The sequence below is a fragment of the Tiliqua scincoides genome, chromosome 2 (genome assembly GCF_035046505.1).
Source record: "Tiliqua scincoides isolate rTilSci1 chromosome 2, rTilSci1.hap2, whole genome shotgun sequence".
Lineage (NCBI taxonomy): Eukaryota > Metazoa > Chordata > Lepidosauria > Squamata > Scincidae > Tiliqua > Tiliqua scincoides.
In genome coordinates this window covers 227984397-228009234 of record NC_089822.1, presented here as the reverse complement: position 1 = coordinate 228009234, position 24838 = coordinate 227984397, and the positions used below count along the sequence as shown (strand labels likewise).

Here is a 24838-nt window from a genome sequence, read left to right as displayed (position 1 = left end):
GAGCTTACTCCCAGGTATATGTGCATAGGATTGCAGCCTAACAGTGCCTGTCCCTTTAAGGGACAGGGGAAGAGGAGAGGCAGGGAAGTAATCCCCAGGATCGCGACCCTAAGGGGGTGAAAGGGAAGTGCTTTCACTTACTTGTACCCAGTAAGGGCTGCTGGAGGTGCAGAGAGTTCATCACAGCCCTCCGCAGGGCTCCCTGAGGTATGGAATCTTGAAACAGAGCAATCACAGAGCACTTCCTGTTTGCAGGAGGTGCATTGCAATTGCTCCATCTCAAGATTCTAAGCCTTGGGGAGCCCTGTAGAGAGCTGCGCTGGGCTCCCTGCACCTCCTGCAGCCCTCACTGGGTACAAGTAAGTGCAAGCACCCTCCTTTCGCCCTCCCCTAGGGACGGGATCCTGGGGATTGCTTCCCTGCTCTTGCCCCTCTCCTGCAAAGACCTACTGAGGGAGTACAGCTTCCTCAAAGTTCAAGAACCACTGCACTACAGTGTTCAAAGGGGCATTAAAACCAGCCTCTAAAGGGGGAAGTAAATGACTTTTTTTCTTCAGCGTGATGGCCACTTTATGATTACGAAATACAAAGAGAAAGAAAGAAAATGCAGGAATAGTCTCATGTGCAGTTTTGAATGAGATCAGTCAAGAGGCAGTTCACGTTAAAATAATCATACAGTGGTATTTGAAATAATAATAATGCTAGCCCAGTGGGAGGGCCAATGTTATAAAATCTGTCCACAAAGACAGACAAAAATAAAAATAGCAGCAAGACGAGTCTTGAGTACAGTGAATGAAGATACACACACACACACACACACTTCTCTTTGCCTAGGTTAAATTTTTAGACCCAAAAAATGCGTTTTCATAAACCCAAACAGATGCATATTGTTAAATAGTATAGTACAGAAAGTGCAAATTATCATCCCATCAGATCAGTTATATGTCTGACACGGTCAAATATGGCTCATGCTATTCATGCAAAGGGATGCAGTCCGAATCAAGTAATTTGAAAGGGAATGTGATTTTACTAAAAGCTTCCTTGCCTGTTTTAATCCAGATTTTTCCCCCAAGGGAATAGTTACCAAAAAGAGGGGAAGAGGAATAAAATATTTCAAACACTATGTTAGCCTATTTATTTATTGTTACCACAGTTTACTTTAGAGTCCCCTTCTGTTTTGAAACCTTCAAGACATCAGGAGTTTTGAGTTTCTTTTGTACACACACAACACTGTGCTACAACATGAAATAAGTACAGAAAATCCTAGGTTTCCCTTCATACAAAAGGGATGGTGTACTACTTTTCATTTTTGTGTGTCCACAGGTGGTACATTCTTCCAGCTAGGAAATGAACGACAAGCTTTCAGGTCCCAATGAAATGCAGTCTTTAAGAGATGAGTTTGAAGACAGAAATCCATCCATCTTGCAGGATTGGCATGAAGATCGGACGCACTTCAGTATTGGCGGGACAACAGTTGAAGCAAACCGGTGTTTCCTTTCATTCTCCAGCGTGAAACAGCATTCAAGGACTGACCAATCTTCTATTGCTAAATGCACAGTTGCCGTGCAACCCGACACACACACAGGCACACAAAAACATTCCCTAATGAAGTCTAAGGGCAAGTTTCTGAGGTAAATCTACTAAAATGTTACTGGGCTATGTACAGTTTTCATATATACTTCTACACAGACGTGGACATTTCCAGTGGTATACATAAAACGGCCATCTTATTTGGCTGTACAGCTTTCCAGCAATCTTGATGAGTATGTGTGTAAATATCATGAAATGTTTAAGCCTCAACCACTGTCCCCAGTGCCATTTTTTTCCCAGTAAGTCTCTCTTTAATGACATCATTTGTACAATCAGAGCTTCCCTCTTCAAAGAAGTGAAAAGCAGGATGATCACCCATTTTTCCAATACTTATTCCCTTAGGATGGTACTAGCTACATCGTGCCGGATTTATCTGAGGAGCTGGTAGGGAAGATCTTCTCTGTGGGTGTCACTGCAGGACTACCCATTCCTGAGCTGCTGCTGCTACTTGATCTATGCTGAACAACTGGTCGGATGGGTCTCATGGGTGGGGGCCTAAGCTGAGCTCCAGCAAGCCGAGCTGAGAGGGCAGGCTTAAAAGTAGTCATCATTTCAGTGGTTGAGCTGCTGCTACGCCTCATGGCTGCATCAGGATCTCTGATCATGATGGTGTGAAGTGGGCTGGCAGGTTCAGAGTTGACAGAACCTATTTGGGGGTTCTTCATTGGTTCAAGGGTGTCCAGAACAACATCAGGGGCTTGTTTCACAGTATTTTGCCTCTCAAGCTCACGTAGCTCATTCAGTGCTGTGCTCATGGTCTTCTCAATGTCCTGTAAACACAAGAAATTCAAGTCGTTAAAGAAAAAAGCCCAGTTATGCTTTCATTATTATTATTATTATTATTATTATTATTATTATTATTATTAACAGTATTTATATACCGCTTTTCAACTAAAAGTTCACAAAGCGGTTTACAGAGAAAAATCAAATAACTAAATGGCTTCCTGTCCCAAAAGGGCTCACAATCTAAAAAGATGCAAAAGAATACCAGCAGACAGCCACTAGAACAGACACTGCTGGGGTGAGGTGGGCCAGTTACTCTCCCCCTGCTAAAAAAAGGAGCACCCACTTGAAAAAGTGCCTCTTACCCAGTTAGCAGGGGTAATGACCTATAACTATCCTCTCTCCAAGAGAGGATAATTTCATTTAACTTAAAAAAAAAAAAAACTAATTTGGGGGGAGGGGGAACTAGCATACAGAGGGCCATAATATACATTTAACATAGTGAGTGATTTGGTCTTCAATTGCCAGACATCCATGGGAACCATCCCCTTCAAAAACCTGGACTGAAGTAGTGACCAGTGAAAGCAAGCTTGTTAACCTTTTTGTTCCCAGTCATCTCTTTACCTGGGATAAGCCACATTGGATATGAGACCCATTCAGTGTAGTAAACATATTTTTAGCCCATGAACCCAAGGAAATACCTTTTTTCAGTTCAAATGATGTAGATCTCTCCCAATAATAATAATAATAATAATATTTATATACTGCCTTTCTGGTCATCGGATTACTCCTCTGACTTTATTCAAGGCGGTTCGCATAGCCAGGCTATCTCTAAACCCGCAAGGGGATTTTTACAATAACAGAAAGGTTCTATTTTTCAAGAACCACACAACATTTCAGATGGATCTTTCAGTCTGGTATCACTTCTGGCCCCCAGTTGCCTCCCATGCTGGCTGAGAAGCAGCTCCTTCATCTCTCACTTGAAGGGCAGCCAAGACACTTCTTTGCTCATACCAAAGAACAGGTGGAATAACTCAGCTCAGCTTGTCAGCTGCTTCAAGGTTTCACCATTCAAGGAGCTGCCGGTGGTCTTGAACTGGCGACCTTCCGATGTTATCTCCGAGGCTGATCTCCGGGGGCCTCTACCCTCTAGATCAGACCTCCTGCCCATGGGACTCCCCATGGGATTAGGTGGCAGGAGCCCGGGACACCACAGGCCCTTTCCCAAATCAGCTGTTTTGCCAATACATAAAAGGTGTTTCACGGAATGTAGAGATGCTTTCTCTGGTTGTAGACATTTGCTAATATCTTACTAGCCATTTGCTCCAATTCTGATCCCATTCACTTTCATTTTCTTATTATGATTATGCTCTTTTTGCACATCACATTCCTAGTACCTTCCTCTGCTGGCTGAAAATAAGCTTTTTTAAAAAAATATAGTTTGAAAATGATTCTTGGTGAACCTGGAGGACACTTGCTATCCTATCTTTTGATGACAAAGATAGCAAGCTAGACTATCTGTTAAGGAGGCATTTCCCTTTCTTCCGAATGCCCATCACTACAGAAGGTTTGTCATATTCAGTTCATAGGTCCATCTCCACTGGTTTCTGTGCCCACACTAGAAGCAATGGCCAACACAAACGTTTCCTAATAGAAACCTGTAGGCCATCAAACAAAGAACACTCACTGTTATGCAAAGTAGTCATAATATTTTATTTGGTTAGCTGCTGGGCAAAATTAAACACTAGACAAAAACTAAAACTGGAAAAGCCATTTGATTCCACGGAACAGGGCCGTTTCCTTTGAAGATCTGTGTGTGGGATAATAGCGCTAAACCTAAATCCATAGTACTGCAAAACAATTGGTGTTGATCTTTAAAAGCAAAATAAAACCCACCCACCCCCTCCTATTATTGTTACTATGGTGAAAGTATCACAGTAACAACAAGGAACAAAGTGACAACATAATCAATCAATCAACAGCCCACACGGAAAAGGTTGAAAGGTGTCAAACGCTAATAAGTGTTAGATTGAAAATAAACAGCTCCACCGACCTTTGAGCAGCCCATGCAGCAAGAAGTAAGAAAAGCACAGCTGAAAGTTCAGGGGAAAACGCTCCTCCATTTAGTCTTTAAAGGCTATAAGCTGACACAAGTGCTTGCTGCCTGGGATTTTTTTTAAAAGTTCCAACAACCTTATACCCTTCACATCATTTATTCTAGTGCATGTTTGGTTCCCAGTTCTCATTTTTCTGGCAGGGAAAACCACCAAAGCCATTCCCAGTATGAAGAGACACTTGGCCAACAGTCTGAGGCAAAGAGGCAAAGAAGGAAGGCCAATAGCCAGGGAGACAGACCAGGGACAGACTGCACTTGCTCCTGGTGTGGAAGGGATTGTCACTCCCGAATCGGCCTTTTCAGCTACACTAGATGCTGTTCCAGAACCACCATTCAGAGCGCGATACCATAGTCTTTCGAGACTGAAGGTTGAAACAGCATCTTCATAGAGATCTTTCTTATTTAAGCAAGACTGGATACACAGGAGGCAAGAACACCCCAAGTTCGTTGTGGGTCACAAAAAATGGGGAAACCCCAAAAACAGGGATTCCTGCTTCATTCATTAATTGCTCCAAGGCTAGAAAATAATCTTCCTGAAATGAATCACTAATATGAAATAATCAAGTGAGGAGGTATAATTCATGTATTTCATTTAGGTAAATGATTGAGACACACATAATGTGTGAAGCAGCAACAACTTCAACCATGGCAGGTACCAATATTGGAAATACAAATGGGGATTGGTTGATAATCCTAATTGTGACTGTGGGAATATTCCACAAACTTTATACCACATTGCAGTGGAATGTCCTCTTAGAAGGTATTCTGGCTCCCTGCAGGAACTAGAGGCTACTACTAATGGTTAAATTATTTAGATATTCAGCCATAATGATGCTGCACCTGATTCTCACCAGATGCTCCAGCCTTTCCAGCATCAAGATCACACGCAGTTATCAGGGTGCTGCTTGCGACACTGACCACTCCCTGGTGTGCAGCAGAGTGAAACTGCAAACAAAGTGACTGTATCACACGAAAAAGGAACATAACATAAGAACATAATGTTCTTATCACACGAAAAAGGAAGGAAGACCTCGCATTGATATCAGCATGACCCGGGATCAGAGAAAAGTGGAGGAATTTGCACGAGAGCTTGAGGAATTTCTTCCAGGCCCGGCCGATGCAGATGCATCCAACAGATGGGAACGTTTCAAGAAAGCTGTTTACGACACCGCCTTTTCCATATTTGGCAAGAAGACCAACAAGGCGGCAGACTGGTTTGAAGCCCACTCTGAGGAGTTACAAGCAGTCATTGAGCAAAAGGGGAGAGCTCAAGCAGCACACAAGGCCTGTCCCAGTGAGCGCAACCTGCAGGTCCTCCAAGCTGCTCGCAGCAAAGTCCAGCAGACTGCCAGGAGATGTGCTAACAACTACTGGCTCCAGCTCTGTTCCCAGATACAGATAGCCACTGACACAGGCAACATCAAGGGGATGTATGATAGTATCAATCAAGCCCTAGGTCCAACACAGAAGAAAATTGCCCCTCTGAAGTCTGCCGCAGGCGAGGTCATCCAGGATTGGGCGCAGCAGATGGAATGCTGGGTGCAGCACTACTCTGATCTATTTTCCAGAGAAAATGTAGTCACCGAAGAAGTGCTGAACAACATTGAGTGCCTGCCTGTGCTGGAGGAGCTTGACAGTGAACCAACCCTAGAAGAACTTCACGTGGCCCTGGACTCCCTTGTCTTTGACAAGGCACCTGGAAAAGACAGCATCCCTGCTGAAGTCCTAAAGTGCTGCAAAGAGATCATCGTCACTGAGCTGCATGAAATCCTTTGTCTCTGCTGGAGAGAAGGTGGAGTACCCCAGGACATGAGGGATGCAAACATCATCATGCTGTACAAGAACAAAGGCGACAGTGGTGACTGCAATAACTACCACGGCATCTCTCTCCTTAGCGTTGTAGGAAAGCTGTTTGCCCGAGTTGCACTGAAGAGGCTCCAGGTACTTGCAGAGAGCATCTATCCAGAATCGCAGTGCGGATTCCAAGCCAACAGGTCCACCACTGATATGCTATTCTCCCTTAGACAACTGCAGGAGAAATGCAGGAGACAACGACAGCCACTCTTTATAGCCTTCATAGATCTCATGAAGGATTTCAACCTGGTCAGCAGGGATGGCCTCTTCAAGATTCTCCCCAAGATCGGATGTCCACCCAGGCTCCTCAGCATCATCAGGTCCAAAGGACATGAAGGGCACTGTTTTCTTTGATGGCTCCACATCAGACCCCTTTGACATCCGAAGCGGAGTGAAGCAGGGCTGTGTTCTTGCGCCAACCTTGTCTGGGATTTTCTTCACTGTCCTGCTGAAGCATGCCTTTGGAACTGCAACAGAAGGCATCTATCTCCGGACCAGATCAGACGGAAAGCTCTTCAACCTCTCCAGACTGAGAGTAAAGTCCAAAGTCCAGCTGAAATGTCTGCGTGACTTCCTCTTTGCCGACAATGCAGCTGTCACTACCCACTCTGCCAAAGATCTCCAGCAGCTCATGATTCGTTTTAGCAAGGCCTGCCAAGATTTTGGACTGATGATCAGCCTGAAGAAAACACAGGTCATGGTTCAGGATGTGGACTCACCTCCCTGCATTACAATCTCTGCACATGAACTGGGGGTTGTCCATGACTTTGGGTACCTTGGCTCAATGATCTCCAACACTCTCTCTCTCTCGATACCGAGCTAAACAAAAGCATCGGTAAAGCAGCTACCACATTTTCCTGACTCACAAAGAGAGTCTGGTCCAACAAGAAGCTGACAGAACATACCAAGATCCAGGTCTACAGAGCTTGCGTCCTGAGTACACTTCTGTACTGCAGCAAGTCATGGACTCTTCGCTCGCAACAGGAGAGGAAACTGAACACTTTCCACATGCGCTGCCTCCAACGCATCCTCAGCATCACCTGGCAGGACAAAGTTCCAAACAAAACAATCCTGGAACGAGCTGGAATCCATAGCATGTATGCACTTCTGAAACAGAGACGCCTGTGTTGGCTCGGTCATGTTGTGAGAATGGATGATGGCTGGATCCCAAAGGATCTCCTCTATGGAGAACTCGTGCAGGGAAAGCGCCCTACAGGTAGACCACAGCTGCGATACAAGAACATCTGCAAGAGGGATCTGAAGGCCTTAGGAATTGACCTCAACAGGTGGGAAACCCTGGCCTCTGAGTGGCCTGCTTGGAGGCAGGCTGTGCAGCATGGCCTCTCCCAGTTTGAAGAGACACTTGCCCACCAGACTGAGGTAAAGAGGCAAAGAAGGAAGGCCCATAGCCAGGGGGACAGACCAGGGACAGACTGCACTTGCTCCCAGTGTGGAAGGGATTGTCACTCCCGAATTGGCCTTTTCAGCCACACTAGATGCTGTGCCAGAACCACCATTCAGAGTGCGATACCATAGTCTTTCGAGTCTTTCAAGGTTGCCAACTATTTTGCCATATAACTAAATAAATACTTGAGCAAACCGCCAAGAGTGATGATCAGGCAGGTTGAGCACTGGTCAAAGGTATGCACACATCACAGAGTTTGCCTGGCTGGGCTGACCCTACCACCAGCAGCGGATCTACCATTATGTGAAAGGGGCAAATGCCCAGGGCATGAATCTCTAAGACCACCCGGGAAGCTTTCTGAGGCTCCCAACACAGTCAGAAATGGTACCGGAAGTACAGTTTAAGACCATGGAGAAGCCTTAAACAGCTTCCCCCGGTTGGTCCTGGAGCAGCGCATTGCATATGAGTGGGGGGGGGAGCTTTGGGAGGGCACCATCACAGACCTGGGTGCTCTGGGGCGCCTCGAGGCCAGGTTCGCTACTGACCCCCCCCCCGAAACATTAGTATTAAGGCAGGGGCCCAGTGCATCTCCAGGGAGTACCATAGTGGGTCCAGGGCTTTGCCCCAGCACCCCAAACAACCTGGTACTGGTACTGTAAATAGTAAGTCATTGGCATTGCTACATCAGGATTTCCGGTGGCTCTAAAAAATTTCTAGGAAGTTCCCAATTCATTGGAGTGAAAAGTGACAAGGCATTTTAAAGACTGAGAACAATCCCACAGTGCTAAAAAAAAATAGAACTGTGAAAGTGGTGGATTTGGGGTGGGGACGGCACAGTGGCGGGTTTGTAAGCAGCAAACTGAGCAGTCTGCGTTGAAAATACTATTGAGCATGGTGCTTTATTTCACACTCTACAAGCCCAGAAACTAGCACATCTTAGGCAGGTCAGTCCAGATGGCCCTATATGGACTCAGCTTGAAACTCCTGGAATACATTCCCTAAAACATTTGTTGCATCTCATGTTTTCATAATCTGGAAATGCTTTACAAGGCTCTCCTACCTCTGCCAGTGCCTCAGCTTCTAATGATTTCTGATCGCCAAGACTACTGTGCCGAGTTGAGCTGCAGGTGGGCCTCAATGCATGGCCATCAGTCATGGCCTTCCTGTCCGGATAATTGATACTGCCGGCACTACCAAATGTTGCCATCCTGCGTTTCTCTGGGCTCTCAATCCTGCCTCTGTTCAGTGGTAGTATGTGGGGGCTGCTCGGACAAGCTGCTGCTCGAGGTGGGGTGTCAATTCCAGGACCAATCCCTCTTGGGGGGCTGTGTGTATCCCCTCCACTCCGACGGCGAGGGATTGCTGCTCCATCAGATCTCAACCTCACCCTGCAAATAAAAACCAACAGGATTATTATGAAACCAAGCTTCCAAAGTAATGAAGACTAATGAATGATTTCTCTAGACCCGTTTTTGCTATGCTGCATAAATTATACAAATTGACTCAAATTCCCTGCAATCTATGCATTCAGATTTTTTTTTGACTGTCACAGAACAGAGGGGAAAATATACTTGTAAGAACAAATCAGTTTCCTACCGTCCCATTACTCCCCCAAATCCATAGTCTGGAATATGATCCGTTGGAGACTGGATATCATTCTTTGAAGAGGCTTTATCATCCAGCAGGGGTCCACTGCTTGCCTCGCTGTCTGCCTTCTGACTCAGACTGTCAGAGAATGCATCATCCCTATGAATAATGGAACCCACTGTCAGCCAGGGCAGATAACAGAATGCCGTCTTGTGCCTGAAGGAGCAGTTCAGTTTCGTACCTGTGTCTAGATTCTCTGTTGAATGGTGGGGAGTGGAACAATGTTTGAGCACAGAGTGCAGCCTACCAAGCAAAGCTTAAACGTTTGAGTTTCTAAACTGCTGCCTAATTATTCCACAACTTTAGATAAGCTCCTACATATGAGGAAGAGACCTCAAATACAAACGTTTCTTCAGCTGACCCCACTGTGTCTTTCTGGGTCAATTATTCAACTTTTTGCACCACACACAAAGCAGGTTCGTTCAACAATCTATACAGCCAAAGCAATTCATACCATCCAAGAACTCACAATCATTGGATGATCATTCAAATCATCCAAGAACTCATTTTTCTTATACTTCAGGGAGTCAGTATTTGGTATACTTATCTATCTACTTGCTAAAAGGCTAAACATGCTGCAGCAGCAGGAAACACAAAGTGAAAGATCTAAGAATAGGATATTGCAATGTTTCCCAAAAGCTATTTTTCTTGGCTGAGCTGGGCTCTGCCATCCTGGATCTCATGAAATACAGTGAGATCCAAGATGGTGGCACCAAAATTTCACAGGATTTGGGCATTATCTTAGATCTTGTGAGATTTCACGATATCCAAGGTAGTGTTGCCTAAGGGAACAGATAGAGGGGCAACTGGGGACATCCCATGGTGCCCCTGCGAATGCGTTGCAATGTCCTAGGGTGTTGTAACACACACTTTGGAAGCCCCTGGTATACAGAAAGGAGTGGTCTGAGATATCTGGACTTGCACATATCCTCAAGAAAGAAAAGCATTAAAAGACTCTGTGTCCATCCTTAGCAATCTGGGGGAGATGCCTGCCTCTATAACATCAATGTCTTTCACATGCATTGTATTAACGGCTCAAAACTGTAAGTTCCCAAGAGGCTCAGCTACCTGCACAGCAATGAAGGTAGCCTCTGAATTTTCACACCTCTGCTCATCAACAACTAGAAGCTGTGCTCCAGGGAGGTGATCTGCATAATGACGGGAAGAGTCTGCAAAAATGTTTCATATCACCAAGAGGTCTGCCAACTTATGATATGATCCGAAGGCCACTGATGCAAAAGGAGTTTTCTCATTTGATGTTTATGGGCCATAAAGAAGACCCACAGTTAAACTTATTCATTAGTGTCAATCCCAGGGAATCTCTATAGCATATGAACATGAGCATCCCTTTAGAGCAGTGGGCATTCGGGCTGATCTGGTTTCAGAATCAAAAGCCACAGTACACCTCCTTGCTGCTGCACAAATCACCATCTGGTAGTCTTGCTTCTAAACTCTTTTTGAAACTGGACTAATGTTACCAGGGTTTCAAAATAATATTGGATGTTCATTGTTATAGCACAAATACTAAGGAATTCTTCAATTTCTGCTTATAAAACAGTGCATATCACATGTCCTTTGAAACCAAGCATTGTACTCTTAGCTACTCTGTGGACAGGAGATTGGGGAGATTGGCGCCAAAGTATTTACTTGATAGTATGCAAGAATATGGGATTGCCCAACTTCAGTGGATCCCACTCCATATTTTTATGATGCAGTTCACTATTCTGGGTGTAACTCCAGACTGTAAAGATACAAGACCAGAGCATAAAATCATACAGAGAGTCAATGGGCAATTGACTGTGTAATTCTGCTGCTATCTCTGAATCATTCAGTCAGTTGAAGTTCAATCATACCTGATGCAGAGGCAGAGAAAAAAATTACCCTCTCTCAGAGGAGATTAACTAGAAGGAGACATGGACAGAGCAGTGAATCATGCAGAGAAGAAGCAGGCAACAAATGAATGTGATTGAATTAATGATAGTTTGCCAAATCTATAAAACTGTTCAAGTGTCGTCCAGATTTTAAAAAGCCATATTAGGGCATTCAAGATTTAAAAATGGTGTTTTAGAGAGCCATTCTCTACACCAGTGGTTCCCAAAGCCCTCCTTAGGAGGAGGGAACCACATATTTGCTGGGGCCGGGAGATTGCAGCAATGCCAGGGAGGGGGGTTTTCACCCCTTTTTTTGGTTCTTTTTTTTTAACAGACTTACAGAACCCTGTGGAGGACTCCCCAGATCCGCCAGGGCTCCAGCACTGGCTGGAGGTAAGAGAAAACCCTCCTCCCCGGCAGCAGCGCAATCCTGAGGATCACGTTGCTGCCTTCCTCCCCTCCCCACCCTTAAAAGGACATGGGCCAGTGCTTCCCTGGCTGGTGGGTTGCAACCTACCAGTTTGGAAACCAGTCTACAGAGGCTCACATCTATGCAGAGACCTTTGTAAAATGAGCCACCTGAAACCTACTAGAACAGATTCCACTTTGTGTTTGTTATACAGATAAATTAGTTTTACAACTATCTGGTGGCTCATCTAATAAGAAAGAGCACTGTTCTCTTGTAAATCATATCAATTGATTTCTGGATGCCACTCTTGCAAATCAAAGCTTATTCAAGTGTTCTTGCGCTTAGATCTGATCTCCTTTATTGGCGTGTAGTTCAGAAAGAGACATACAGTAGCCTGCCTGAGGAGTAATTGCCAGTGGTATGGGGAAAAATGCATTTTATCGAAGAACCTAACAGGAAGGAAAAAGACAGAGGCAAAACAACAAAATCATCTCCTCTCACCACCCAGCAGTTTATTTTGGAATTATAATTCTGAGTTTAAAGAAGCAACACACTCACCAGTGTCCACCCCAAAAAGAGGCAACCACCTAGCATTGAGGGGCCTTCCAGTAAAGCCTTGTCTGGGTCCCCTCATGGTGTTCTGCTGTGCATGCATACACACAAATTGTCTCATCCTCTTCCCCCCCCCCCCAGGCTTGATTGCTGCTCTTTCAGTACTACCAGGGGGATGAGACAACAGCATCTAGCAACTGCCCCCTTTTTAACTTTCCTGGGCATTTGGAGGGTCACCAGTTTGCCACTGGTGCCAAGGGTCAACTATTTGCCACTGGTCTCTCTGCAGCCCAGCAGTACTGTGAGAAGAATGACTCAAACAGTTCTCTCTCTCTGCCTCTCTTGGACACATGGGAAAGTAGGGGTGGCAAGGTTTTCAGCGCTGCAAGGGTGCAAGAAACTGTCGGCAACCTTCATTCTCAGCAACCAAAGACTGCTCTTTTTTGTCTTTCCAGGCACCTGCAGAGGTAGAGTGCCCTGCATGCTCTTCCTTCAGTGCCTTGAGGAAAAGGAGGCAAGAGGCAGCAGCTGCATCCCCTGTCCTCCAGCAAATGCACTTCCTCAGAGGCTCTTGCATCATTACAGCAGATTCTTAGAAACCCAAGCACCAATGGGGAGGGGCAGAAGAAAGAAAATGCAGTGCATGTTGCTTGTTTGAGTAACTGAGCTGCCCGAGGAGGCTTCAGGGGTCAGCTCATGGACCTGGCTGGCCCCTGCCTCTGCACCCACCCAGCAGATGCAAGTTCACCTCTTGAATCTGTGTTAGGCCACGTATAGCAAGTTTTTCCTACTCACATGTCTTGTACCACAATGTACTGATGTGGTATGAGGCCATCCACACCATTATGACGACCTTCCCACCAGTCTTCGGAAGCCCGATGGTACAAGAGGAGCGAGGCACCTTTCTTGAAGGACAACTCACGTGGGGACCGGCCGATGTAGTCAAATTTTGCAATTGCTTCAATCTGTTCCACCTCTGTAAAGTAGGGAGGAAAGAAAAAAAAAAAGAGAAAGATGCTATTATAGAAAAGATGTTAGCAGAAATCAATGGCTTGCGCTGTGTGCCGTAACCCTGCAATGACATGGCTAATGCTGTCCCATTATCTGGGGACATCTTTCCTTCTTCAGAAGCAAAATCCTGTTCATTTGGCATTCTTCAGGAAACAAAAACTTAGGGTATTCACAAAAATTTACACCATGGAAAGGACATGACATTTCATGTACACGCAGGTATGCAATGTCACTACACCCCTGCCTGTAGCCAAGCGTTTCTATAGGGTGGACAAGGGAAAATTCACTTCAGTGTTGCGACAGACCCCACAACCTGACTGCTCCGTCTTGGATATCTAATGGGTTTTTTTTAAATTATGGAACTACCAAAATGTGAATGATTAGCAGTATCTCTTCATATGGGGGAAAAAACCCAAAATGCTTGCTGAAGTTATGCAGATACCTATCATTAATAATGAAGGCACCACTACATAGATCTCCACCTTCCTGTTACCACTCCACATGTGATTCTCAAGAATACCAGGGCCCACTCTGATACACAGTTATGTCATACACTTTATCACCACTCCCAGTATTGCTTTTCTTTGCTTGCATTGCATTTTTTTTAAGGCAGAAACTACAAAATGGCTACAAATTCATTGATTTGGGAGTGGTCCGAGTCATTTCAGACACATGTAAACTATTGGAGAAGATAGCCTTGAAGCTTGCCAAAAACATGCCTCAAGGCAGATCTCAACAACATGGAAGTGAACTGAAGTGTGACTAGAGTTTGAACACATGATTAAAAAAAAATAATGAACACAATCCATTCACATTACAAATTCCAAGTATAAGTAACCTGGGCAGAGACGGGTGGCTGGATAGGGACACAGGAAGCACATATAGGACTCCTGTTCTGCCTAAGATCCCATATGCTGTTTGCATGCATGTGCACACACAGGCAGGGAAGAGCAGTGAAAACAGATTCTATTAAACCTTCATTAAAAATGGAAGCTGCCTTATACGGGATCAGCCCCTCTAGGTCAAGATTGTCAACACAGATTGACAGCAGCTTTCCATAGTTTCAGACAGAAATTGTCTCTGCCCTGTTGAAGATAACAGGAATTGAATGGTGCATATGAAATATGTGTTCTACCACCAAGGCATAGCCCTTTTCAGAACCATCCACCCATTGGGTACAGTATGTTCACATCACCCTTTTTTTTAAAAAAAGTTTTTTAAAACACATTTTTGCACTGACCTATGTTTTTAAAAATTGCATACCATAAGTATAAAACTACATCTTTTGCATCTTTTATAAACTGAATATTTTTTGTTTGAATTGCATCATTCCTCCAGAATGAGCTCAGAAAAGCGTATAAACCATCTGAGGTGGTATTCAAACTTGCCCAAGCTTCAGAGGCAAAACTATATCAGGTGACGTCAGACCATTCTCTAGACTAGTGATTTTCAAACTTTTTCATCTCATGGCACACTGACAAGGCACTAAAATGGTCAAGGCACACCACCAGGTTTTTGACAATTGACAAGGCACACCATGCTGCCAGTGAGGGCTCAGATCTTCCATTGGCCCTATTAACAAATGACCTTCCCCCAAATTCCTGTGGCTCACCTGTAGACCACTCTTGACACACCAGTGTGCCACATCACAGTGGCTGAAAATGGCTGCTCTAAACAATCACAGAATATACCCAAATTTCATTCTCTTGATGCAAATTCCATGCCACTTTCAAAGTCACAAAGTGGTTCCTGGGTTCCGATCTGGTTAATACTGGAACCAGGTTCAGATCTGGCAAATATTGGAACCGGGTTGTTCAGAATTTGAACTTCCCCAGTTCAGAAATCCACACGCATAAGATGTGGATCCACACCCATTAGATGGTGCGCCCAAACCTCTCTTAATTTGGGCCAAGCCTAATAGGGGTCTGAGACTTTCTAGTAAACTTTCCCTTTGGTTTTCCTCCCAGACAGGTCTTGTGAAGAAGTCAGGAAACCAGTGCCTGGGCCACCTGGAAACAGGAGAGGTCGCATAGACCTTTCCAGTTTCATTCAGCCAACCTCTTCACAAACACAAAGTGACATTTGGGGGAAGAGAGAGTGTGAGGAAGAACTGGGGAAAAGCTTTGTAGGCTTGGTTTTTCAAAACCCCCCTCCCAAGAATTCTTTCAAAGGTTGAAAAACCTGTATACATTATGAGGCAAAGCAGGGGAGTTTGCCCTTTGCTAATCCAACATATAAGGCCATTTTCTGCACATTTCTTTGCATGTTTTTTCTGAATAGACAGAATGAACATTTCGAAACAGGAGAATGAAATTCTAGAAGCAGTCCTTTGAGCTTGTTTACCTGATCCAGAGATACAGAGGCTGTAAGTTCAGAATGGTTATCCTGAATCAACAAGCATCCCTCAGGTTTGTTTAGACTACACAGAAATACAGGCGAAGTTCGTAGTCTGGTATCCCAAGGCTACCACATGAATAACCTCAGCAAGGCAGAAAAGATCTAATTGTTCAGAGGCATGCCTGCATACACCCCTGCTCCCTCTACACAATGCAGAAAGTGAACTGTTGGATCTACTGGGAGAACTGGCCATGGTATTTATTAGTTTACCAACACAGACAATGCAACATGCCACAAGCCAGCTCTGTGGTAGATTATTAGTTACCTACAAGAGGTAAGATTGTGGGAAGGGAGTGCATTTTACTCTTCCTCACTTTTAACTTCTCTTATTCTCGGAGTTAGCCCCACGACCATGCAAAGAAATGAGAGGTTGAAGCAAGATAAGGGGTAGTGGCCTGAAAAAAAAAGGGATTATGCCAACACGCTTTCACAGCAGTCTGTCACTGACACAACACCAGGTGCAACTCTGTCATTTCATCGCACCACCATAAAAAACCTCCAGAAGTTCCTGGCAAGCACCCAATTTCAATTGCCTAGGTTCCCAGTGGGTGTTGAAACTAGACCACCATTTCATACACCAGTAGGGTCAAAGACAAAGTTGAATAAAAGCAAGTGATCTTTCACTTGAATTACATTTTCATTAATGCACACAGGTTTCCCATCTCATACTGAATCAGCAGCTAACAGTGAACAGGCCTTCACTTAATATTCACATAGAAAATGTTCTAGCAGAGAGGTGTGGTGATGGCCGACAACTTAGGATGGAGCCAATTCGTATCTTTCAAGAAAAAGTTCTGAGGTAAGTTTCACTTTGCGTGGTACATGTATGTATGCATGAATGTGTACACGCATACTAGTGCTTCCACTGGTCAAACAAGTTCTGCTGATTTTTTGAAGCCTAACGATATCCTACAAATTTGCTTGCCTAACGATATCCTACAAATTTGCTTGCCAGAGGCAAAAATGGGTAGGAATGCACTCCCCATTAAGCAAAAGTCCCTATTTCAAACCACTCTCAGCATTCTGAAGAAATTACCACCTGTCTCTAACCTAATAGTTTCTTAAAAAAAAAAAAAAAGAACTCAGTTCCGTACTGGGTCTATCATATCATATTGGGTCTACTGGGCCTCTCATATGACAGCTAACTGTGATTTCTAGGGTCCGAGGCAGTTTGTATGCCAGACACTGGCGACAAACTCCTGGGGCTGCCAAATGCTATATCATCTTGCTTGTGAACTTCCTTCTGGCCACTGCCAGAACCAGAATCCAGCAAAGCAAAACAGAGATGGTTCCTGAACAGAGAATTCAGCACACCTCTCCATTCTTCTGGGCCAACAGAGCTGTGCAAAGCCTCATACCCCAAAACTCTTTTTGCCTTAAAACTAAGTCCTTAGTGACACAAAAGAGGTGCCTTCAACCTCTGCTTCCTTCACCAACATGGGCCAAATGAAGCAACATTTGGTTAAAATGGGAAGAATCAATAAAGGCTAATCACGGGATGGAATATGATAGCAGTGGCTAGTCTGAAAGTCTTACAGGCTGTATAAAAATACTGAGTTTCTCAACAGGACAGAGGGAGGCGGGCTAGAAATGGGTATGTAAATTTATAAAACCAAAACAGCTCTTCCTTTCCATGCTTGTGTTATGGCTAATCACCCAGAAACTCCAATCAGAACTATTAACATAATCATTCAGGCATAAAATTGCCTAAATGGAAGCCTGCTTGCCGACTTGACTTTTCAGTTGGGGTAGCCCATTTGTCACCAACATTAAAAAATGAAGGTTGACATCTCCCTCCCTTTAAAACATCCATCTTCAACATCTGACTTATCCTTTGTCCCCTTCTCCTCCTCATATGCATTAGACCAACAATTAGAGTAACCTATGTCCTTCCCCCACATCATGCATCAGTAAAGTCTGCGGCTTTATGTATCTGCAGCAGTGAGGGGAAAAAATATTAATAGTATAAAGGCCATAAAGCAAGCAAACAACAGGCATGCACAGTCATGCAGCAGGCAGGATTCTGAAACAATGTTCTTCTAATCTGCGAAATAAGCCAATTTAAATGGCACCATGTGGTTCCAGGTTTATTAATTCTCACTGATGTCCAAATCAAACTTGTTCAGTCTGCAAAAAAAAATAAAAATAAGAATGGGTGGGTAGGTGCCTGCGCGAGTAGAAAACAAATATATATTTTATTCCCCCAATTATGTATCACAAAGTGATTTCAAAGTGAGGTCATTACTAATAGGGCCATGCTGAGCATTCTCCTGGGTTCATTATGGAGCTGAAAATAGCTATCTTGGGGGCAGGGGAGCCTGTTTATCTGCAGATTTTTCATCTATGGATCTGGTTCAATGTGAATGTACGTGAGCCCTCCAAAGGGGACCATACCACATAATGATCAGAATGCCTTATATGGTGAAAACTGGAAAACCTTTCCTTATATCAGGAAAGGAAAGAAGGAAAACCTTTCCTTATATCAAGGAAAACTGGAAGTGGAGTTTTTTTTTTTTGCCTCTCCAAGCCATTCTGAAGCCCGCAGAGATAGCAGGTGGGTGCATGCTGCCTTTGAGGGCTTCAGAAAGCCCTCTGGAAAGGTCCAGAGTGCAGTTCCGGTCCTCTTCGGAGGGAGAAAGGGAGGAAAATAGCGGATTTGATTATCCACGATTTTTGGTATCAGCAAGGGGTCTGAGAATGGAGCCCTCGCAGATACAGAGGCCCCACTTGTATTTCTCAAAAAATTATCACCTTTGAGAATATCCAATTTTTATACATGTTCTGTTCAGTACCATTCTTTTCCCTAGCAGCTTAGGTGCCTTTCTTCCTGCCTTTACTGCTTCTTTTTTCCCTTCCAGGATAAGTCACAAGAGTAATCCTAGCCAATCAAGCACTGAACATGATGGTGTTCCAAGGCTATATTATCCATCGAACGTGTATCTGTGTGTCACAATCACACTGAGGACTAATGAAGTCAATTTAGGAAGGGCAATATTTATAGAGGTGTACCCAACCAATCAGGGATAATGTAGTGAATATGAGGAGGAACCATAGCTCAGGGTTTGCACATGCTTTGCATACAAAAGGGTTCCAAGTTCAGTCCCTGGCATCTCCAGCTAGGACTAGGAAAGACCCTGTCAACTGGACTAGGAAAGCAACTGCCAATCAGCATAGACAATACTGAGCTAGATGGAACCATGGTCTGATTCTGCATAAGCCAGTGGTATTTATCTCTGCCTACCTAGCACAGTGATATCATGCTGCTATATCAGTGGTTCTCAAAGTCCCACTTGGGCTTTGGGAATCCTGTAAGTATTTCCTGGGGAGGGAAGGGGGAGGGGCAGGGGCCAGCAACATGATTGTGACGATTATTCTGCTGTTGGGGAGGGTTTTTCCAATTTACCTGGGAGTCGCTATGGCTCTCTGGAGGCTCCTGGGAGCCTGTGACCCCCTCTGCAGCCCTCTCTGAGGTTTCAAAGTCTTGTAAAAAAGGGAAAAGAAAACATTTCCTATTTTCATTGTAAAACCAGAGGCGTTTTTTTCCTCTATTTTTTTTTACAGGATTTTGAAGCCTCAGGGAGGGCTGCAGAGGAGGTTGAAGGCTCCCCAGACCCTCTGGAGAGACATAGTGATCCCCAGGTAAGTTGGAAAACCCTCCCCTCTCCAGAAACAGCACCATCATCCTGATCATGTTGCTGCCGGTTTCTGGGCTATTTCCCTTAAAGGGCAATGGCCCTTTTCTGGTTCCCTGGGTGGGTCACGACCCACCAGTTTGGGAACCACTGTGCTATATTATTTAGCAATAAAGGTAATGCCACCAAGAACAAAGTCAATTCAGACAGAAAGCAAGAGGGAGCACTGTAAATGAATCAACCCTTTCGAATCAATGAACAAGAAATTGCCAAAAGTGGGGATACTTTGGCACTGCTGAAAGAGCCAAGTAATTTCCAGTTCAATTCTAGACATCAATGAGACATAACTGTTTTTAAAAAGTTCCTCAACCTCCTTCTAACCTATAGTAAGTGTTGGTCATGGTATTAATCAAAGCAGGATCTCCTTGGAACTGGAACTGTGAATGAGTACTCTAGTTTCTTTAACTGCTATAATATTTTAAATAGATTTTAAATATTTAAATCTATTAAATATTAAATCTACTAAAAGGGATTAAACAAAGATGAGCAGATCCAGGAGCAAGAGAGCATATCAACACTACAAAGTATTGCCTGTTAAGGAAAAGGGTTATGGCCTTGGCTTGTCTAAATTCCACTAAAGCTTATGAAAAAATTCCAACAATTTCATTAGGCTGTCAAAACAACATAATTTCATAGAATCACTCTTATTAAGTTTGATCATATTTCTTTCTAGGAAGTGCATTACAAGCTGCAACCAGTCACATATGTAACTATCCTCCACTGCTTTCAATGATTATTTTAATACAACCATATATCTCTTCATTTTTCTTCCCCAAATACTGGAACAGACAACAATCCATGCATGCCACTTCCATGCCAAATGGAAAGACGAAAGGCTAGCTTGTCAACCAGGACACAAGGACAACTCCCATAATGCCTTAGAATGAAATTACAAATAAAAGCAAGTTAATTGGTATACTCCCATATGGTCTACTTTGATTAAATATCTATCAAGGTACTTGGTCTGTATCTGTTTGCCCCATCAAGTGGAGTCAGACTTTGCCCTGCAGTCACATGTTAGTTCACAGTAATTTGATTAGGAAAAAAAATGTGCACTGCTGTTCTTCACAGAAGTTTCAGTTGCTTTTCTTGGTCAGAGTCAATTTTCCACAGTTTTTTTTCACACTCACCATCGTCGCTCGTGTGTGGTTCTGTGCCGTTGTCATGGTCCGCTTCATCAATAGTGCCTGGCTCACTGTGTGGGCTGTCACTGGAATTAAATTGTGGACAAAAAAACACAGACCGCTCTTAAAATGTGAGGTGAGGGTTACCAATTCCTTGCTTAATGTAGGGAACTTAGAATTTCTCTGAACTGACTTTCCAAATTTCTCAGATAAAAAGGCACCTCCTAACAATGTTGACATTGCCTTGCAAGCTAACTGTTCAAAAGGGAATTTGCTATACACCGAATTCGCTGCACACATCAGTGGCAGCATTTTATACTGATTTTATTGCACTATTAAGGAGAAAAAATCAAGATTAGTTTCAAATAATTCAAAACAATCCACATAATCTAGAAAACTTTTTAGATTTCATGTATACTGGAAACAAGTCCATCAAAACGTCCAGAATTAGGCCCAAGGTTACATCTGACACAGAAACATGTATCCCGAAGTCTAAAAACTTGATTTAGGCTTGATCATTCACACCCCCACCCCACCCCCAAAAGGACTGGACAATAATACTCTTTGGAAATAAGCAGTTAACATTTCTTTCCCATTTTCCAGATTCAAGATCTTAATATTGCAGCAAAGGAATATGTATGAAATCCACCTTGATTACTGGGTCATATAATTATTGTGGGTTTGATTAACTGCTCACCATATTACAAAATTGGTAGGGCAAGTACGTGTGTTATAAATTGGGTTTGACAGAAACTCTAAGCTCACAAAATAGGAAACAGAGTAGCCTCTGGCAGGTCCCATTTGATTTAATTCATCCAATGGAAACAGGCATGCATTGATTTTATTCCTGGGGCCTGCTTCCTTCACAGAGGCCAGTTTAAAGAATCAACTGCTGCCCAGCAAGCAGGAGATATCACCAGACAAGCTGTCCTCATTGCCATCACCACCTGCTCCTGCTGTGATCAGCCAAGACTTGGCTCTTCCCTCCAAACAGTTATTTTAAGAGCCAGCTGCCTCATGAGCAGGAGAGAGGAAGGGAATCAGGCAAGCTGTGACTCTCATGTGCTGCTCCTGTCACCAGGTGGGATTGGCTCCTCCCCTTCACAGCAGCCATTTTAAAATCCAGTTGTCTTGTACGCAAAACCACTGGCATAGCTAGAGGGGGCGGAGCACTAAGTTTTGCAGGAAGCCTCCCCGCAGCATGCAAGTGGCCCTCCCCCTCCCCCTGGGAGCCATTTGGGCAGGGGAGGGCAAAACGAAGGCAAATGGTTTCCAAGGGGAGGGGCTGCTTGCATGCTGTGGGAAGGCTCCCTGCAGAACTTCATGCCCCACTCCCCTTTTAGCTACGCCAGTGTTCAAAACAGAAAGAGGGGTCCAGGAGTTCTGTCACTGCTGCTGCTCTTGTACACCTTGACAAATTTCCTCCCTCTCAGGATAGTTTGAGATGGATTCAAATGTTATCACCTCACATGAAAAGATGCTGGAGACTCTCCTACTTGGACCAGTAGTACACACGGACTATAACATCTGACATCATCTCAGCATGTAGCTGGACTCTGTTATGTGGAGAGTTTTTGAACCAGTGCTCCACAACCCATTAAGGCTACAATCCTACAAACACTTCCCTATGAAAGTCCCTCTGAAACTTTTAAGAAGATATGCATAAAGTTGTGATGTAAGCATAGCTTTGGGAAGAGGAGATGGTTTTTCAAAGCCCTCAAAGGACCTGAATGTGACCAGACTGCAGACGACCTCCCCAGGCCTGAGAATGCCTCCCCAAGGCGTTAGAAAGGTACTTCTGATTTTGTTGAAAACCAGAAGTGCTTTACCAACACTTCCAGAAGGCATTCAAGGGACCTTCAGACACAGGGTTGGCACTCGTAGTGAGTCAAATCTGCAGCGCCGAACTCAAAGATGACAAAGGCCAACTGTATGCTCACATTTAAAGCAAGTCCTACAACCAGTCTCTGGCATAGTTTGTCATTCTAGTAAGCTACTCCTCTTTGCACCTTTTTCAATTTGATCCATCTGGGAAAGTGGACCCCAATTCATATGTCCATTTTGGGAACAGAATTAAACATATGCTTAAATAAATGCAACTGACACGGATCAAATTGAGCACTTTAATTGTGAAAATTCAGAATTCATATCTTGGGAGCTTTTAAGGATATAGTAGTTCTTCCCTCACTCTCCTCCGTTCTAAGGTAACTGAAAGCTGGAAGGCTCAAGGCCCCTTTTTGTTTCCTGACAGGCACAGCCAATCACTATTTCAAAACCTCTCTTGGCAACCATGAAGCTTAAGCATGAAAGTATTTTCTTATGCATGCGTCTTTGGATCAATAGCAGTTCTAGCAAACTAGGTCAAATTACTATTTCTGCATCATTTCACAGCCTTCATTCTGTCATACAATATAAATTAATAGCAGCTAGAGTAGGTGTTTCTTGTTTAAACAAACAAAAAAAATCTTTCACCTGTTCATGATGCTGAAGGCACATATTTTGCGCACACATTTCTTACCAGTACTCTTCCCCACCAGTCATGCATTTCTCGTAGACAGGTCCTTCGAGCTCCCTGAGACTGGGGAAGATGGCTTCATGATTTATTATGATGGTTTTGATGACCTCATTGACATGAGCCTGGCAGGACACTGGATCTTGCCCATCTGGAATATGCATCAGAGTTGGTCCAAAGCAAATGGCCAAGTTGTAAGGATCCATCATGTTCTCATCACTGTATTGAGACAAGCTGCAAATACAAGCAACCCATAGCTATACCACTGAGCATCAACTATTAACACAGGCAGGACTGTTCTACAGGCAAAAAGCTGCATTACAGATAGATTAACAATCAAGTGGCACCCTTCCCTTGCTGCCCAAGCACTGAGTTTGGGAATTAACATGGAAAGAGATTTGCATCTTCAATAAAAGCAAGCAACAAGTGAAAAGACTCACTGGTTGAGGAAAGCAAAGAGATATCTCATGACAATGATGACAGCCCGTGGCAAGGTAATAATGATTTGCTGAATCTGGTGCACTCTTTCTGCAAGATTTTCAATTTCTGTAACATAAGAATTTCCATTAGTCAATTAAGGTTCAAAACCACACACAAACAATTTGTGTGTTTCTCAAAGATGCAAGTAAGGAAATGTAACATTGGATTTGACCATTCGTAGTCATTTCACGCACTTGATGAGGCAAGCTTCTCTCTTCACAACTCAGGTTAAATGTTCTGGGAACAGAAGTGAAACGTCAACCCAAAAAGGTGCACTATATTCTCACAATAAGGGCACGATCCTAACCCACTTTCCAGCACTGACATGAGGACAATGCAGCTCCGAAGTAAGGGAATAAACATTCCCCTACTTTGAGGAGGCCTCCATGACTATCACCCAACTGCAGGATGCAGCACATGACCCATTGGTACCACTATGCCAGTGCTGAAAAGTTGGTTAGGATTTGGGCCTAAGTCTGACAAGAGGATTAGTAGAGGTTTACCACACCCTGAGAGAACAGGGCAAATAATTCAAGTTGCAGGATGGTAGATCAGGTATGAACTTTATGAAAACCTTCCTGGCTATGGCTGCAATTCCTTATGTATTAGTTAGGGAGAAACAAGTGGTGCTTGCTTGCTTTCAAGTACAATGTAGAAGACTACAGCTTTTAGGAGCAGCCCAGTTAGGACACAAGCAAGCCAACACTGCTGAATCTTCTTTTTGAAGGTCTTCAACAAAGGAGGCCAGATTCTTCATTGGCATCCTTCAGTCTCAGAAGACTATGGTATTGCGCTCTGAATGGTGGTTCTGGAACAGCGTCAAGTGTGGCTGAAAAGGCCAATTCAGGAGTGTCAATCCCTTCCACACTGGGAGCAAATGTAGTCTGTCCCTGGTGTGTCTCCCTGGCTACGGGCCTTCCTTCTTTGCCTGTTTGCCTCAGTCTGTTGTGTTTCTCAGTCTGTTGTGAATCTTAGGCCAGATTCAGTAGAAGATATAAGTGCATCCTGCCACAGGTTTACAGATTAGTTCAACTCTGTGGTTCTCTGGCATTATTAAACATAATTAGGAACATTTTGCTTTGTTAACAAAGAAAACTTACATGCATTTAAGTTGACATTAACAAACATCCATTACGATTTGGAAGTGACATTTGTGTTTATCTTTCCATACCACTGTTTGATCATAATAGCACTCATGTCAGAAATATAGATATAAATATAGATATAGATTACGGATATAGATACCCTCTTTAAAAAGGCAGCATGAACACTGGGCCACAATTATAATTGGTCCAGCTATGGCCTAGCAACCGAGAACATAAAAATTGCATGAATTTTAATCTCCATGTGTTGCTGCTGTCCATGTGAAAAAGCATTTCATGCAAATTCTACAGTTCTCACTTGACCCAAAACAACAAGGAGCTTCCTTGTCATTGATTAGTGTGTCCTTTTTAA

The 24838-nt window shown here is 43.8% G+C and overlaps 1 protein-coding gene across 3 annotated transcripts in view; it reads right to left on the bottom strand.

The window, feature by feature from the left end:
- Positions 1–382: 382 nt before the first annotated feature.
- Positions 383–24838, bottom strand: part of SRGAP3 (SLIT-ROBO Rho GTPase activating protein 3) — a 231075-nt gene continuing 206619 nt past the window's right edge. For 2 of the 3 annotated variants that reach the window (XM_066615038.1, XM_066615039.1), the window contains exons 16-22: positions 23344–23449; positions 22910–23137; positions 20398–20477; positions 12963–13143; positions 9285–9434; positions 8749–9076; positions 383–2360 (exon numbers count right to left, since the gene is read on the bottom strand). In XM_066615038.1, coding sequence (XP_066471135.1) covers positions 1944–2360; positions 8749–9076; positions 9285–9434; positions 12963–13143; positions 20398–20477; positions 22910–23137; positions 23344–23449 — 1490 coding nt within the window. In that variant the 3' untranslated portion in view covers positions 383–1943. Of the gene's footprint in view, positions 2361–8748; positions 9077–9284; positions 9435–12962; positions 13144–15521; positions 17703–20397; positions 20478–22909; positions 23138–23343; positions 23450–24838 lie in introns of those variants that run through there. The other variant, XR_010793772.1, reaches the window with a different exon arrangement.